The 16101-nt window shown below is 43.1% G+C and overlaps 1 protein-coding gene across 6 annotated transcripts in view; it reads right to left on the minus strand.

Moving 5' to 3' along the window:
* LOC129696142 (NEDD4-like E3 ubiquitin-protein ligase WWP1) overlaps positions 1-16101 on the minus strand; it is a 93802-nt gene that overhangs the window by 55848 nt on the left and 21853 nt on the right. For all 6 annotated transcript variants that reach the window (XM_055633655.1, XM_055633652.1, XM_055633654.1 and 3 more), the window contains one exon: positions 5537-5612. In XM_055633655.1, the coding sequence (XP_055489630.1) occupies positions 5537-5594 (58 nt within the window). In that variant the 5' untranslated portion in view covers positions 5595-5612. Of the gene's footprint in view, positions 1-5536; positions 5613-16101 lie in introns of those variants that run through there.

The raw sequence follows: 16101 nt of genomic DNA on the forward strand, positions 1-16101 counted from the left end.
CCGTACATATACATCATTTGGTTATTCCATTATTATACTTTAATATTTAGCATGCCTTGAATTTTGCACTACAATCTTGTACCATCCTTCAGTTTTGCCCTCGTCTTTGCAGTTATTGTTATATTTATTATTACTATTTGTATACTGTTTACTCCATAAGCTTCATATGAACAAGGTATTGCATTGCACCTAGTTCATATGACAATCTATTCTAATCTAATATGTGTATTGTTTAGACTATAGGTGCAGGAGTAGGCCATTGGGCCCTCCGATGTGATCATGGCTGATCATCCACAATCGGTACCCCGTTCCTGCCTTCTCCCCATATCCCCTGACTCTGCTATCTTTAACAGCCCTATCTAGCTCTCTCTTGAAAGTATCCAGAGAAGCGGCCTCCACCACCTTCTGAGGCAGAGAATTTCACAGACTCACAACACTCTGTGAAAAAGTGTTCTCTCATCTCTGTTCTAAATTGCTTACCCCTTGTTCTTAAACTGTGGCCCCTGGTTCTGGACTCCCCCAACATCGGAAACATGTTTCCTGCCTCTAGTGTGTCCAATCCCTTAATAATCTTATATGTTTCAATAAGATCCACTCTCATCCTTCTAAATTCCAGAGTATAGAAGCCCAGCCGCTCCATTCTCTCAGCATATGACATTCCTGCCATCGCGGGAATTAACCTTGTGAACCTACGCTGCACTCCCTCAAGTGCAGCATATCAGCAATAGATACGTCTCATAAAGGAAGGGGCGCTGCTAATTGGCTGCCCTGCCAACAACGTGTCCGTTATTTCGACTTTTTTTTGTTTGTCCAAATGTTTGTTTTAGTGTCTCTCGGTCTGTCTTATGTGGGGGGTGGTGGAGGGGGAAGAGGTGGGGGGAGAGAGGGGGGAATCGTTTTTTCAGTCATTTTCTCGACGGAGGCGACTTTTTCCATGTCGTCTCTCCGCCTTCACTATCGCTTCAGCAGCCGGCGCAGCACGGACTTTTCCATCGCAGAGCGGGGGCGAACCCCTGCCGGGGTCGCCAGAGAGGAGTGCTCCGATCGCTGGTCTGGTGACTGGCATCATGGGGCTGTGGTCTGCGGAGCTTCTAGGCGCAGGCGTGGCGTGGACTTACCATCCGAAGTCTGGGATCCCTTGCCGGGAATCGCCGGAGAAGAGCTCCGACCGCTGGCCTGCAGCCTATAACATCCTGAAGCCGCGGTCTCCGGTAGCAAAGTGCCGTTTTGGGCAATCGCGGAGTGTGTCCGACCGTCCCGACGTCAGAGTTTCGATCAACCCGACGAGAGGGCCTGTACATCCGGCCGTCCGTAGCAGTGATTACGGAGAATTCATGGCCCCAACCACGGAAGAACAAAAGGAGGAGGACTGACTGAAACTTTGCTGCCTTCCACCAAAATTAAGAATACTGTGGTGCATGTTTGTGTTAAATTCTATTGTGTATTGTGTGTTTTTTTTTAAATAAGTGTATCGCTGCATGGCAAATTCATTTCACTGTACCTTAGTTGATGCATGTGACAAATAAATTTGACTTTGACTTTGAGCAAGAATGTCCTTCCTCAAATTTGGAGACCAAAACTACACACAATACTTCAGGTGTAGTCTCACTAGGGCTCTGTACAACTGCAGAAGGACCTCTTTGCTCCTATACTCAACATGCCATTTGCTTTCTTCACTGCGTCCTGAATGCTTACTTTCGTCGACTGATGAACAAGGACCCCCAAATCCCATTGTACTTCCCCTTTTCCCAACTTGACATGATTTAGATAATCTGCCTTCCTGTTTTTGCTACCAAAGTGGTTAACCTCACATTTATCCACATTAAACTGCATCTGCCATGAATCTGCCCACTCACCCAAACTGTCCAAGTCACCCTGCATTTTCATAGCATCCTCCTCACAGTTCACACTGCCACCCAGCTTTGTGTCATTTGCAAATTTGCTAGTTACTTGTAATCCCTTCATCTAAATCATTAATATATATTATTTAATATGAATAATATTTTTATTATTAATATATAAGAAATAAAATAAGAAACCAGCATTCTATTAACTTTGTTGTGTGTTTTGCCGCTTCATATACACATTGAGAATTTGCATAGTATGTTCATTTCTGGTCTGCACACATTTATTTGTGAGATAATTCAGCACTACAATGTTCCTCGAAAAACTGAAGTTCTCAAATATCAGCAGCAGATAATTACACCCAGAAACACTCTGTAGGTGCATCAACATTGTGATTTGGGACTTGCAAGGTGATCTATTCAATTCCATTCACTGCAGTCATGACCTACATTAAAATATATTGTTATTTATAATCTATATGATTAAACTGATTATTACAAAAATGTACATGCTGAAGTTGGGTTGTGTATAAAAAGCAATAAAGTTTCAACAAAATAAATTGTTAAGATCACTCCAGTCCTCAAACAACTTCACTGGCTTCCCATCTCCCACCGGGTCACCTACAAAATCCTTATCCTCACCTACAAAGCCCTCCACCATCTGCCCCCCCCATATCTCACTGACCTCCTCTCCCCCTACCAACCCTCACGGTCCCTCAGATCCACATCAGCCGGTCTCCTCTCCATCCACAAGTCCAACCTCCGCAGTTTTGGGGACAGAGCCTTCTCCCGGGCAGCTCCCAGGCTCTGGAACTCCCTCCCCCAACTGATCCGCAATTCCGTGTCCCTCACCATCTTCCAGTCCTGCCTCAAGACCCATCTCTTCACCTCTGCCTATCCTTAGCCCCACGTCCCCCTCCCTTTTCATCTGTGCATTAATTGCCTCATATTGTGTTTTGAATTGAATTCTGTCTTTACTTTGTGTACTAGTCATGTCTCTACTATTTATTTCATTCCCCTTACATGTTTTTCCTCTACCTGCTAAATTTTTGTAAGGTGTCCTTGAGACTCTTGAAAGGCGCCCATAAATAAAATGTATTATTATTATTATTATTATTTATCTACCCTAAAAGAACTAATGTTAAAATTAATACATTTTATTTAAAATGTAAAACATTAATCCATTAAAATTAGAAGCAGATAAATATTTTCATAAGCACCAATTAATGTCGCCTAGGCCACCGAGTAATTTAGTGATAAAAAGCCAGAATTTTACAACACAGAAACAGATCCTTCTGCCCAACTCATTCATGCATGTTTTTATGCCCATCTATGCTAATTCCATTTGCCCGTATTAGGTCCGTATCCCTTACTCTTTTCCTTTCCAAGAACCTGTCCAAATGCCTTTTAAATGCTGTAATTGTATCCTCAGGTCTTTAGACACCCTCCGTACACCCCCACCTCTGGCCAAGAAAAAAGACTCTGACTATCTACTATCTATTCCGTCTTACTTTATATAGGTCACTCCTATGATCCAGAGATATTATACCCAACCCATCAATCTCTCCTTATGACTACAGCCTTCCATTCCAGATAAAATACTGGTGAAATTGTTCAGCATTCTTTTTCATGTTACCATATCTATCCTGTACTGAGCCAACCAGGACTGTACATTATAATTAATCTAAGTGTGTCCTGACCAATGTTTCATACGGCTGCAACTCAACATCCCAATTATACTTAAAGCCTCAACCAATAAAAGCAAGCATGCCACATGTCTTCTTCATTATCCTATCCACCTGTGTCGTTATTTTCAGGAAGTTATGAACTTGCAATCCAACATCTACTCTCGGTAACTCCTTGTTCTGTACACACTCCAATAGTATTTGACACCCCATAATGTATCACCTGTATCTGGTCTGGATTAAATTCAATGTTTCTATAACTCTGCCCAACCCTCTGTATCTTTTTAAAACCCTATTCACGATCTGGCTCTCCACCAAATGTTGTGTCACCATTAAACTCACTAATCAGTCCATTTTAATTTTCATCCAACTCATTTATATGGCAAACAATAGAGGGTATCAGCGTCTATCACTGACCGATGATTGCAGACTTCCAGTCAGAAGAAAAAACCCTCCACTGCTATCTCTGCCGAATATAACCAAGCCAATGTTGGATCCAGTTTGTCAACAAACCTTTGATTTCATGAGCTTGAAGCCTCTAGATCAGCTTATCTTGCAGGACTGCGTCAAAAGCCCTGCTAAAGTCCATGTAAACCATGTCTACTGCTCTGCCTTCATCAACTTCAACAAATATAAAAGTTTTGAAATACTTGTCAAAACTTCAATTTTACCTTTCTCTATTGTTAATTTTTCAGTTGCTGGTTTACATGGTCAGTATTTAGCTTGCACGGACCAAAGATATTTATTCTCTAATTGGCAATAAGTGTACGTCCAATGACACCATAATTGCATTTGATTAACAGGTCATGTGCAAATTTATTGACAGCGTTAATGGTCGACAACGTTATGGAAAAACTGTTAACAAGTTGCACAACTTGCAATTATCACCTGTTAAATTATCGTGTTCAATGTTAATGTCAAATTACAGACAATCTTAAAGTTGCGTGGCATTAGAGATAATGGATTTGATAATCTATTTGAAACACTGTCATTTGACTCACCACTGTAAAGCAATGAGCATCATAGTGTTAGGAAAGCACTCTACATTCAATGAAGCTTGGGATCATGCATTCCAATTGTGCAGGTTATGGTCTAAGTAAAAGTGCCCTCTCACCATACCCCATATCGCATAATCAATGCCACAAGCCTATAGGAAAGTTATGCCCAGGTTCTTGTGCCTTTCCCCCCCAAATCTACTTTGGAGTGCTATCCTTTACCGTGCTTTTGCTGCTCTTGTTCTGCTAGCTGTAGAGGACATAGGCATGGAAGGTGCTTTCTAAGGAATCATGGTAAGTTGCTGCAGTACATCCTGTAGATGTTACTCACAGCTGCTACTGTGCATTGGTGGTGGATATGGTGTCTAACAAGCAGGCTGCTACGTGCGTGAGAACTAGGAATTTTACAACAGTGATGTAATCCAGCTAGAATTATGGGACATCATTAAAACGCATGTTGTATTCTTCTACAATGACTCTGTAAAATCAAACTCTGCTTTCCTCATGCCTCACCTTTGGACCAAAATCTACAACAAGTTAAATTCACAACAACATTATCTAGGCTGAAATGATCAAATAAAAACTAAAAAGAAAAATCGCCAATTTAAAACAAAAGAAAGTGACAAAACTCTTCAAAACTCACCCATCCCCAACTTATTTATCCAGAAAGTTTTAAAAATATTTCCATTTACTATACGTTTGGGATATTTCATTGCAGATGCAAATACACTTTAAGGAACTTTATTTTAAAGCTTTTTCATTTAGTAACCTAGTTATATGAAATGCCAAGGGAGTACCATTAAAGAACAACTTGACATCTTCCCAATTAAACATCTTAAATGTCCTGTGATTCAAGACCACGTTGCAACAGGAGAATATAAATCATCAAATACTATAAACAATCTGTTTTTGTGTTGAAAACTTTATTTCAACAATTCTCATGACAAGAATGCCTCATCATAAATTCTGGTGTAGTTTTAAGTACAATTATCATGGAGAGAAAACAACATACCAGTTATGTGCAACTGTGATCTTCCATTTTGATTGTTACTTGAACAAGTTGTGGCCATGTCCCATGCAACTTTAGCCTACAAAGAAGGAAAATTAAGCATTACATATCTGTTACATATCTACTTATTTATTTCAGTTGTCATATCGATGGAATTAATTGTATTATTTTCATAAAATATTTTGCCATCCTGTTCATTAAAAGAGAATAGCATATTTTTTAGCTTTATACAGTACCCATCATATATTTACTATGATCCAAAACATGTTACAACCAATGCAGGATTTCTGAAGGGCAAAAGCATGTAAAAACCATGGCGAACAATTACTCCCACAACCAACAATGACTAATTAATTTGGTGCACTGAGATTATAAATACTGTTCAGAACACTGTAGAAAAACAGATAACCTGTTTTAGAAAACCGTCAAGTCAAGATGAGTTTGTTAAATGGTAAGGTGCAGGTATAATGAACCATTTGCAGCAACATCACGGGAACATCGACTGAAACATACATAAACACAATTTAATATAAAATTCTGAAAGACTGTAAAACGTTAAACTCTAAAGTTAAGCTATTTGTATCAATGGCATCTTCCGTGGGAAGAGGCATACTTCACACGTTGTGGGAGTAGAATTTGGCCATTCGGCCCATCAAGTCTACTCCGCCATTCAGTCATGGCTGATCGCAGCCTCATAGTCCCGTTTTCTTCCTTCTCCCCATAACCCCTGACACCCATACTAATCAAGAATTTGTTTATCTCTGTCGTAAAAATATCCACTGACTTGGCCTCTACAGCCCTCTGTGGCAATGAGTTCCACAGATTAACTACCCTCTGACTAAAGAAGTTCCCCCCCATCTCCTTCTAAAGGCTCACCCTTTAATTCTTAGCCTATGACCTCTGGTCCTGGACTCTCCCACCAGTGGAAACATCCTATTCACATCCACTCTATCTATGCCTTTCATTATTCTGTAAGTTTCAATGTGGTCCCCCGTCAACCTTCTAAACTCCAGCGAGTAGAGGCCCAGTGCTCATCAAATGCACTTGAATCTGATGGGTCAGATATCATTGCCCTATTGTCCTTGTGCTTAAAGCGAGCATAGAATAATGCCGTGCATTATGAGGAAGATGCAAAGGTTTATGCAAAAGTGAGGAAGATTATGAAACTCAAATTTAAAAAAAAGTCAAGTCACCCATCTAAAATACATTTAAAAATGGTGAAAGCTTGAAAAATATTGGTGTTCAGAGAGATCTGGGTAAACCTTATACACAAAATCACTAAGTTAATGATCAGGTACAGCAAATAATTAGAAAAGTAAATGGTATGTTGGCATTTACTGCAAGAAGACATAAGAATTGGCATTTAAATTGCAATTACAAAGACTACTGATATATTCTGTGCTGGTTTTGTCTCTCTCCAAGGAAGGATATACATGCAATAGAAAACATGGGCAAAAATTTTCCGTGGCTCTTGTGGAAATTGATAGTCATTGGCCCTACGGAATTCACATAAGCAGCTGTGAAGAATGTTAAAAAACAAAAAGACACACCACAATGAATTACTGACTGTGCACATGACAGTTCATGCTGCACAAGTGCCTGTATTCCCAACTGCACATAGAATTTAACTGCAATCAGCCCATTTTGTACTAATTAGTGTTATAATGTAAAAGTACTGGTGGCTTCTTGGGCCGGTTTATGAACCAAACTTCTTAAAATTTGGAAAAACAAATGAGGCAAAATTTATTGTTGAGTCTGATTAACGTGAGAAGGTGGGCCCTCTATTTAGAGCAGTCTCTACTGCAATAGTTCCCCTGTGACTATAGATGCTTCAGGAAGAGGGAAATGCTGTCAATGTTGATTTATTGAATAGTACATCGCATTGACAGTACATACGATAGATAGCCCTCACTGTTGGAGGGAGGGTGGGGGAAGGTAGGGGAAGGTGGAGGGAGGGGGAAGGTGGGGGGAGAGGTTGGGTTTCTGACCTGATTAGCATTGAACTACGAAACTTGCAACTACGGTATGTCCCTTCACTCAAGCAATTCATTCCACAAGTCATGTTACTTTGTAACAATGGTAAGGTTATCTCATGGAATGCATCATTTATTAAGATGTAGTTGCAGCTCTCCACAAAACTAATCATTCCCCCTTCATGTAATTATCCATAAGATGCACTCATAACTGTTTACTGCTATTTCCCTCATCTAAGCTTTACCTCATGTTGCTTAAATGACTAGCCTACATTTTTCTTAGCACAATGTTGCACTGTATCCATTTCTCCCCACTAGTTTTAATCTTATCCATTCATCAAACCATATATACACTTCAGTATTACTGTGTTACTTTTCTATTCTGACCTTCATAACAAGGTTTTTACTTTATACAAAATCATTTCTCTGTGTACAATATGAATTAAGATGAAGACAACATATTGTTTGAACTTGAAGATGTAAAGGTTTTTGGGAAACGCCACAACATGAAATGTTTAGGAATGAAATTAGGTTAAAATCCCCCAAATGGAATAGATGTACAGCTGCCTACATTCAGAAGGAGTCAACAGAAAAGAGCAAGAAAGGAAGCAAGTGCAAGAAATTACATTGAGGATAAGAGCATACAAGTATCAGAGTGTGGGAATCTCCAGTAAGAATGTATTTTGAAAGTTGCAACTGGTGAATAAAACATTATATGTAAGAGCTGTAATTTTAATGTATTTGTGTCAGCAAAGAGTGAAGATGATGGAGTAAATTTCAAAGTTGTGGATTAATATGGGTGTCAGTGGTTATGGGGAGAAGGCAGGAGAGTGGAGTTAAGTTAGGGAGAGAAAGATCAGCCATGATTGAATGGCGGAGTAGACCTGATGGGCTGAATGGCTTAATTCTGCTCCGATCACTTACGAACTTGATACAATGTGTTTGCCAATACTGACAAGGGATGAATGATTATGCACACTACACAAACAATCAATAGACAATTGACAATAGGTGCAGGAGTAGGCCATTCGAGCCAGCACCGCCATTCAATGGTAGGCGGTAGGCGGCGCGGCTCTGGCCAGCAGCGGCCTCTGCAGCCTGTCCGCGTTTTTATTATTTTTTGTCTGTGTTTTTATGTAGTTTTTGTTATTTTATGTTGGGGTGTGTGTGTGGGGGGATGGGGGTGGGGCCACCACCCGGCGACCTTTTCTCGTCGGGTCTCAGATGTCGTTGGGGCCGCAACGAGGAGCGGCCTCCAACGGGAAGAAGCCGGGGGCTCTGGTGCCGACTCACCGTTGCCGTCGCGGAGCTGGCCGAGACCGGAGCGGGTGGAGCGGTGGAGGAGCGTTGCCGCTGCCGCTGCTGCTGCTGCTGCTGAGTCGGAGGCTGCTGCTGCGGGTCTGCGGACGGCGGGAACCGGGAGCCCGCGGCTCCCTGGAGGGGAGACCGCTTTTCGGGGCTCCTGCAACGGCGACTTCTCCCGCCCGAGTTGCGGGGTCGAAGAGCTCCTGGAGCGGGGCCTAACACCATTGCCCCACGCGGCTGGAATGGCCGCGGGACTCTGCGAGCGCACACCGGGGGCTCCAACACCAAGACCCGGTGTGCGACCTCGCACCACCCGGCGTGGCTTCAATGGCCGCGGGACAATCGCCATCGCCAGCCGGGGGCTTTGACTTTGACTCTGACATCGGGGGGGGGGAGAGTGCAGTGGAGAGATAAGTTTTTTTTGGCCTTCCATCACAGTTATGTGATGGATGTTTATGTTAAATGTAATTATGTTGTGTCTGGGGTCTATTTGTGTGTAATGTATGGCTGCAGAAACGGCATTTCGTTTGGACCTCCAGGGGTCCAAATGACAATTAAATTGACTCTTGACTCTTGACTCTTGAATGTGATCATGGCTGATCATCACCAATCAGTACCCTGTTCCTGCTTTCCCCCCATATCCCCTGACACCCATATTAAGAGCCCTATCTAACTCTCTCTTGAAAGCATCCTGAGAACCCGCCTCCACCGCCCTCTGAGACACAGAATTCCACAGCCTCACATCTCTCTGTGAGAAAAAGTGTTTCATCGTCTCCGTTCTAAATGGCTTACTCCTTATTCTTAAACTGTGCGGCCTGGTTCTGGACTCCCCCAACATCGGGAACATGTTTCCTACCTCGTTAAGAGGATTTTCTGTGAGCTTGCAAATAGTGTTAGTAACACAATGAGTGGAAGGTGACAAGTACTGCAGGGTGGTGGGGAAATGGAAATTGCAAAAGCCATTATTAAGAGGCAGCAGAAAGGGCTGAGACGTGTTGGCGTTCGGTGCTTGGACGTGTTATTGTTGGGCACGATGCACAGAGTGGAAATTGGGTAAGGAAGCTTTGTAGAGTGTGAGGAATAGGAAGCAAAGTTGAAAATCAGAACTGGAAGCAGATGAAGCTTGGGACGATTGAGGGAGCGAAAGAGTGTAAAATTGCTAGTGGTATCAATGCAGTAGGATATTAGGTCTGTAAACAATTCAAAGGTGACTGGAAGTAATGCAGCATACTGGAAAGTTTAGGGCCAACTCGCCTTAAAAAGACGTGTAGGAAGGAACTGCAGATGTTGGTTTATACCGAAGATACATACAAAATGCTGGAGTAACTCAGCAGATCAGGCAGCATCTCTGGAGAGAACGAATAGGTGAAGAAAGGTTCCGACCCAAAACTTTACCTATTCCTTTTCTCCAAAGATGATGCCTTACCACATGGTTACTCTAGCATTTTGTGTCTATCTTAGCCTTAAAAATACACTAGAGACAAAATGAAGTGCCCGTAATGGAATACTGTAGAGATATCTGTAACAAGTATCGTGCTTCAATTAAGAATTGGCAAAGAGTGGATACAGATATGAGATCAAGAAAATGTTTAACTGCACAAAATTGAAGTACACTCCTTGTATTTCTTTGAAGATCTGGAAGCTCACAAATGGATGGATTGAACGGTAAACAAACGTGTTGAAACAGTGAGTTCAATTTTGGCCTGTTTGATGCATATCTGGGCAGCACAATGGTGCAGCTGGTAGAGTTGCTGCCAAACAACACCTGAGGCCCAGGTTCAGTCCTGGCCTGGGCTGCCTGCGGTCTGTGTGGAATTTGCACATTTTCCCTGTGGCATGGTGGATTTCCTCTGGGAGCTCCAGTTTCCTCCCACATCCCCAGGAAGAGATGACGAGAATGTAGGGTGATTTAAAAAAAAATGAGATTAAAATAATATTAGTGGAAAAGGGTGATTGATGGATGATGTGGAGTCAGTACTGTTTCAGTACTGTATTTTTCTGTGACGCCAAGACCGCGATCAATCGGCAATTCTCAATGAGTGAGATGACTAACTAACCAGGCAATGACAGCGACAACAGCTTGCAATTTTGAAAGAGTTTGATATAGAAAAAATTCCCAATGCTTTTAATGGAGCTTAGGGAAGCCAATGTAAGCAGCATGCAGATCAGGTCTTGCTAAGGCCAGGTAAGGAAAGCTAAGAAATAGGCTATTGCAATATCAGCAGAGACTTCAAGATAACATGAAAGTAGGAGGGCATATCATGATCCATGTGGACCAACTGTTACTCAGGGGAAAATCAAGAGCTAAAATAGAAAAAAAAATTGTATATATTGGCATAAATGACATAGGTAGAAAAAGAGATGAGATCCTGTATGGTGAATGCAGAGCATTAGGCATGCTAATAAGGGTAGGAATTTGAGGATGAGACAGATAAATGTGTGGCTTTTAAGTTGGTGCAGGAGGTAGAGATTCTACCTCTCTCCTCTCCAAAAAAAATTGGACCATTAGGTTTTCTTCTGGGGCAAAGCAACTACAGGTGCACAACCTTTTATCCGAAAGCCTTGGGACCAGACACTTGTCGGATTTCGGACATTTTCGGATTTCAGAATGGAAGATTTTTAGCGTAGATTAGGTAGGTAGCGCGGGCGGCTTGAAAAGTCTGGAGCTGCTGCCTCCTCCCGGGTGACCGGGAGACTCATTGCATAAATGTTAGTCAGTTAGTTTGGAGGGATTTTATGTGGTGGTGGTGGAGTCGGGGTGAAGGGGGAAACTTTAATTCTTAGTCCCCTACCTGGTCGGCGACTCCCAACCTCGCGGAGCTGGGGGCTCCGTCCGGCCGCGGGCGGCGCCGGTTGGAGCTCCGACCCCGGCAACTCTACCCCTGGCTGCGAGGCGCTCCAAATCCAGCGCCGCCCGCGGTCGGACGTCCCAGCTCCGGGAATGTCGGGAGTCGGCAGCGTCGCAGCGCTGGGATACCAGCGGGGAGCGGGCAATGCCTTACCGGGTCGCCGTGCGGCAAGCTCCGGAACGCTGTGGCCGCCGACACACAACATCGCGGAGCGTCGCTGGATTTGGAGCCGCGGAGTTGGGGGCTCCGTCCGGCCGCGGACGGCGCCGGTTGGAGCTCCAACCCCGGCAACTCTACCCCTGGCTGCGCGGCTCCAAATCCAGCGACGCTCCGCGATGTTGTGTGTCGGCGGCCACAGCGCTCCGGAGCTTGCCGCACGGCGACCCGGTAAGGCATTGCCCGCTCCCCGCTGGTTTCCCAGCGCTGCGACGCTGCCGACTCCCGACATTTGCGGAGCTGGGGCGTCCGGCCGCGGGCCGCGCTGGATTTGGAGCGCCTCGCAGCCAGGGGTAGAGTTGCCGGGGTCGGAGCTACAACTGCCGCCGCCCGCAGCCCCAACGGCCACAGCGCTGCGGAGCTTACTGCACGGCGACCCGGTAAGGCATTGACCGCTCCCCGCCTCTCCGACCAGGTAGGGGACTAAGAATTAAAGTTTACCCCTTCACCCCCCTTCACATAAAAGCCCTCCAAACTAACTGACTAACATTTAAGCAATGATTTACCGATGTTTAAGCGTCTCCCGGTCTCCAGGGAGGAGGCAGCCGCTACAGTAGTACAGACCTGGGTTGACCGTGGGTCGTTTTGGGTCAAGTTTGGCGCCAAACGCGAGCTTTGGTGCGCAGACGACATCTGGAAAAAATGGCCGGTTTTCGGAGCTTTTCGGTTTCTGGAACACCGGATAAAAGGTTGTGCACCTGTATTCCATCATACATCAATTTCATATCTTCATTCATATCTATCCTCGTATCTTCAGCAAACCAAACCCTTGAATAAGGTATTCATTACATTTTCAAATTTTTCTTATTTTCTCTTAAGCTGTAGAGGCACAAACGTTGTGAATAAATTATTTCTTTATTCAGGCATTGTAGGTAAGATATACATGCACATTTAGCACTCGAACATAATAGTCATTGTTGCCGCTGAGAGGCTGTTGCCTCATGGGCTCGAGCTGAGCTCCTGCTGAGGTGGGAGGACACTCTCATGAAGAGAGAAGAAGAGAGCGAGAGAATGAAGGGTACGCCCCTATACCCCTTGACCCTACCCCCGACTGCCGAGGGATCGCATAGCAAGAGTGGCCTAACCACTAGGTGCCACTACAATGCTATATTAAAATAACTTGGATGATTTCTGTTAAATGCAAATTACTCACTCAGTGGGAAAGACACTAAAACTACAAAAGCAATTACAAATCACAATTTTTATCAACATTCCAACATCAAACATTTATGAATGTAAAAGGCACTTATAAAGTAGTGAAGTAGGTTTTCACTAAAATTAACACAGAGGAAAATATGAAACAGCACTTAAACAAAGGGACATGACATAATGTCAGCTGAGTTTAAATGCTAATTCAAAATATCACAATGCTGTAATATTGTTGATGGTATCGCCTGTCAGTTCAATTTAGCAGCAGCATTTGGTGAGGCATCTTGTATAAAACCTAGCACCAGAGGACATGGGTTTAAGGTGAAGGGGGATAGATTAGGAATAGGAATCCGAGGGGCAATTTTTTCACACAAATGATGGGCGGGGGGAGGGGGGGGGGTGTATGGAACGAACTGCCGGAAGAGGTAGAGGAAGTTAATAAGCAATTAGGCAGGTACATGGATAGGACATGTTTAGAGGGATATGGGCCAAATGGGACTAGTGTAGTTGGGACATGCTGGTCGGTCTGGGCAAGTTGGGCTGAAGGGCCTGTTTACGAGCTGTATGAATCTATGACTAAATAATCAAAATAGAAGCTCTCTCTGACAGCTGACTTACTGGATAGCATTGTAGTACTAGCCGCTCACTCTGCTGGGTTTAGAAATACAGTATGTATTTGCAAGTGTAGAGGTTCAGCTAGATAACCAAACAGCAGAAAATCCTTGATTTCCTCCTCTTAAATTCAATTCAATACTATATTTTCTCTTTCCCCTTACAGCTGTCAGAGAGAGCTTCTATTTTGATTATTTAGTCATAGATTCATACAGACTTATAATCTCTAATGGCCTGACATGTTCCTCTGTCTTCTTGTGCCACCATACCAGGATTTGGACTATTGATCACCAGGTAGTGTGGAAAGGCATGTCAGGAGCAGCACCAGGGTATATCTAGAAATGATGAGGTGCCAGAATAAATGAAGCATAATACTGGTTTACATCGGAATAGTAATGACAAGCTGCAATAGACAGAGCCTAGCTATTTCTTACTCTACTGATATTATGAAATTTCTGCGGTCCTATCACTTCTTGTCATCAGGTTGGACAACTTAACAACCAGTTAAGAGGAGGATGAGTTCCGTGAACATCTCTATCCTCAACAGTTGTGAAGTCCAGCATGTGAGTGCTAAAGAAAATGCTGAAGCAATCACAACCATGTTCAGCCAGAAGTGCCAAAACAAAAAAACCATGTCAGCTTCCTTCTGAGATATCATCATCAAGAAACCCAGTTCACAGCCAATTTGATTCACTCCTTGTGGTGCCAAGATATAGCAAACAGCAAGTGATACAGTAAAGGCAATGGGACCAGAAAATATCGCAGGTTCAGTACTGAAGATCTCTACTACAAAACTAGCTGTACCTCCAGCCAAGCTATTCCTCTACCAGAGTCTGAAGAAGGGTTTCGGCCCGAAACGTTGCCTATTTCCTTCGCTCCATAGATGCTGCCGCATCCGCTGAGTTTCTCCAGCACTTTTGTCTACCTATTCCTGTACCATTCCAGTTACACCGTAAACACAAAATGCTGCAGTAACTCAGACTGAAGAACACTAAGACACTCGAGTCGAAACGTCACCCAATTCTTCTCTCCAGAGATGCTGAGCATTTTGTGTCTACCATTCAAGCCAAAGAAGTGCTTGGTAGACAAAAGTGCTGGAGAAACTCAGCGGGTGCAGCAGCATCTATGGAGTGAAGGAAATAGGCAACGTTTAGGGCCAAAGCCCTTCTTCAGACCTGGTAGTGTCACCTCCAACAAGAAAGTATCTGAACCACTTATTCTTAACATCAAATGGCATTATCATTGTTGAGTCCCCCACCATTAATGTCCTGGATGTCACTGCAGACCATAAATTAATCTGGAGCAATCACATGAATATTCATGGCACAAAAGGTCAGGGGTTTAATACCCTCTAATGAGACCCACACTTCCTACTAATCCAAGGTTTCTTATCATTTAGGTTCGAGAAATGGTGCTCACTGTCACCTTAGGGATGAGCAATAAATATTCACTTCGCTAATGCTTTCGTGATCACAAAAATAAATAAAACAAAAATGCGTAAAACAAAGTCTTGTGTATCTAATACATTCAATGGCTCCACTCCTATAGTTCTCTGGAGTAGAGAATTTTAAAGGTTCACAGGTCTCATAGAAATTTCTCTTCATTTCTGTCTGACACAAGCAACCACTTACTCCGAACGTACACCAATAATTCTAGATACTGCATTTGGGAGAATTATTTCAGCATACACCGTTAATCCTCGTCACAACTGATTATCTCAATATAAATCACCTTTCACTCTTCCAAATTCAAATCTGCTCAGACTTTCTTCATAAACAAACTCCTTTGTCTCAGGAATCAACGTCATGAACTTCCAATGTAAGCCCTTCCTTGGATATCAAAACCAAAAACTGTGCAATATTCATTTAATTCCTTTCATATTTCATGCCCTTGGATAAAGCAAACAGTGCATTGGCCTCCCTATTTAATTGTTACACCCTCTATCTTTTTATTTTTCACGTAAAAATAAAGTTCAGAGGGGGGAGGATGGGGAATGGAAAATGATAAAAGAGGTTATAAAAGAACAGAGGGAGAGGATTGCAGAATAGTTGCAAAAACTGAAAACTATTTTGGAAAGAAGAAATGCTAGCGTTTCACATTCAGAAGGTGAGAGCAAAATAATCTCAGTGGGAGGCATTCAAAAAGAACCCGTGCAAGGTCAGAGAAATAACAAAGAGAGCTTGCAAAACTACTTTGATATCTGGGCCACGATAGGAATATTATAATTTTAATGCAATAGTCCTACCATTCCCTCATCTCCCCTCTACCGTCAGACCGAAGATACAAAAGCTTGAAAGCTCCTACTACCAATTATATTCCCGCTGTTATCAGACCACGGAACAATTCTTTCATGAGTCAGGGTGTTGTTTCAATCTTCCAACTCACAGTGCCCTCCATAATGTTTGGGACAAAGACCCATTATTTATTTATTTGCCTCTGTACTCCACAATTTGAGATTTGTAAT

This window comes from Leucoraja erinacea, chromosome 4 (assembly GCF_028641065.1).
Source record: "Leucoraja erinacea ecotype New England chromosome 4, Leri_hhj_1, whole genome shotgun sequence".
Lineage (NCBI taxonomy): Eukaryota > Metazoa > Chordata > Chondrichthyes > Rajiformes > Rajidae > Leucoraja > Leucoraja erinaceus.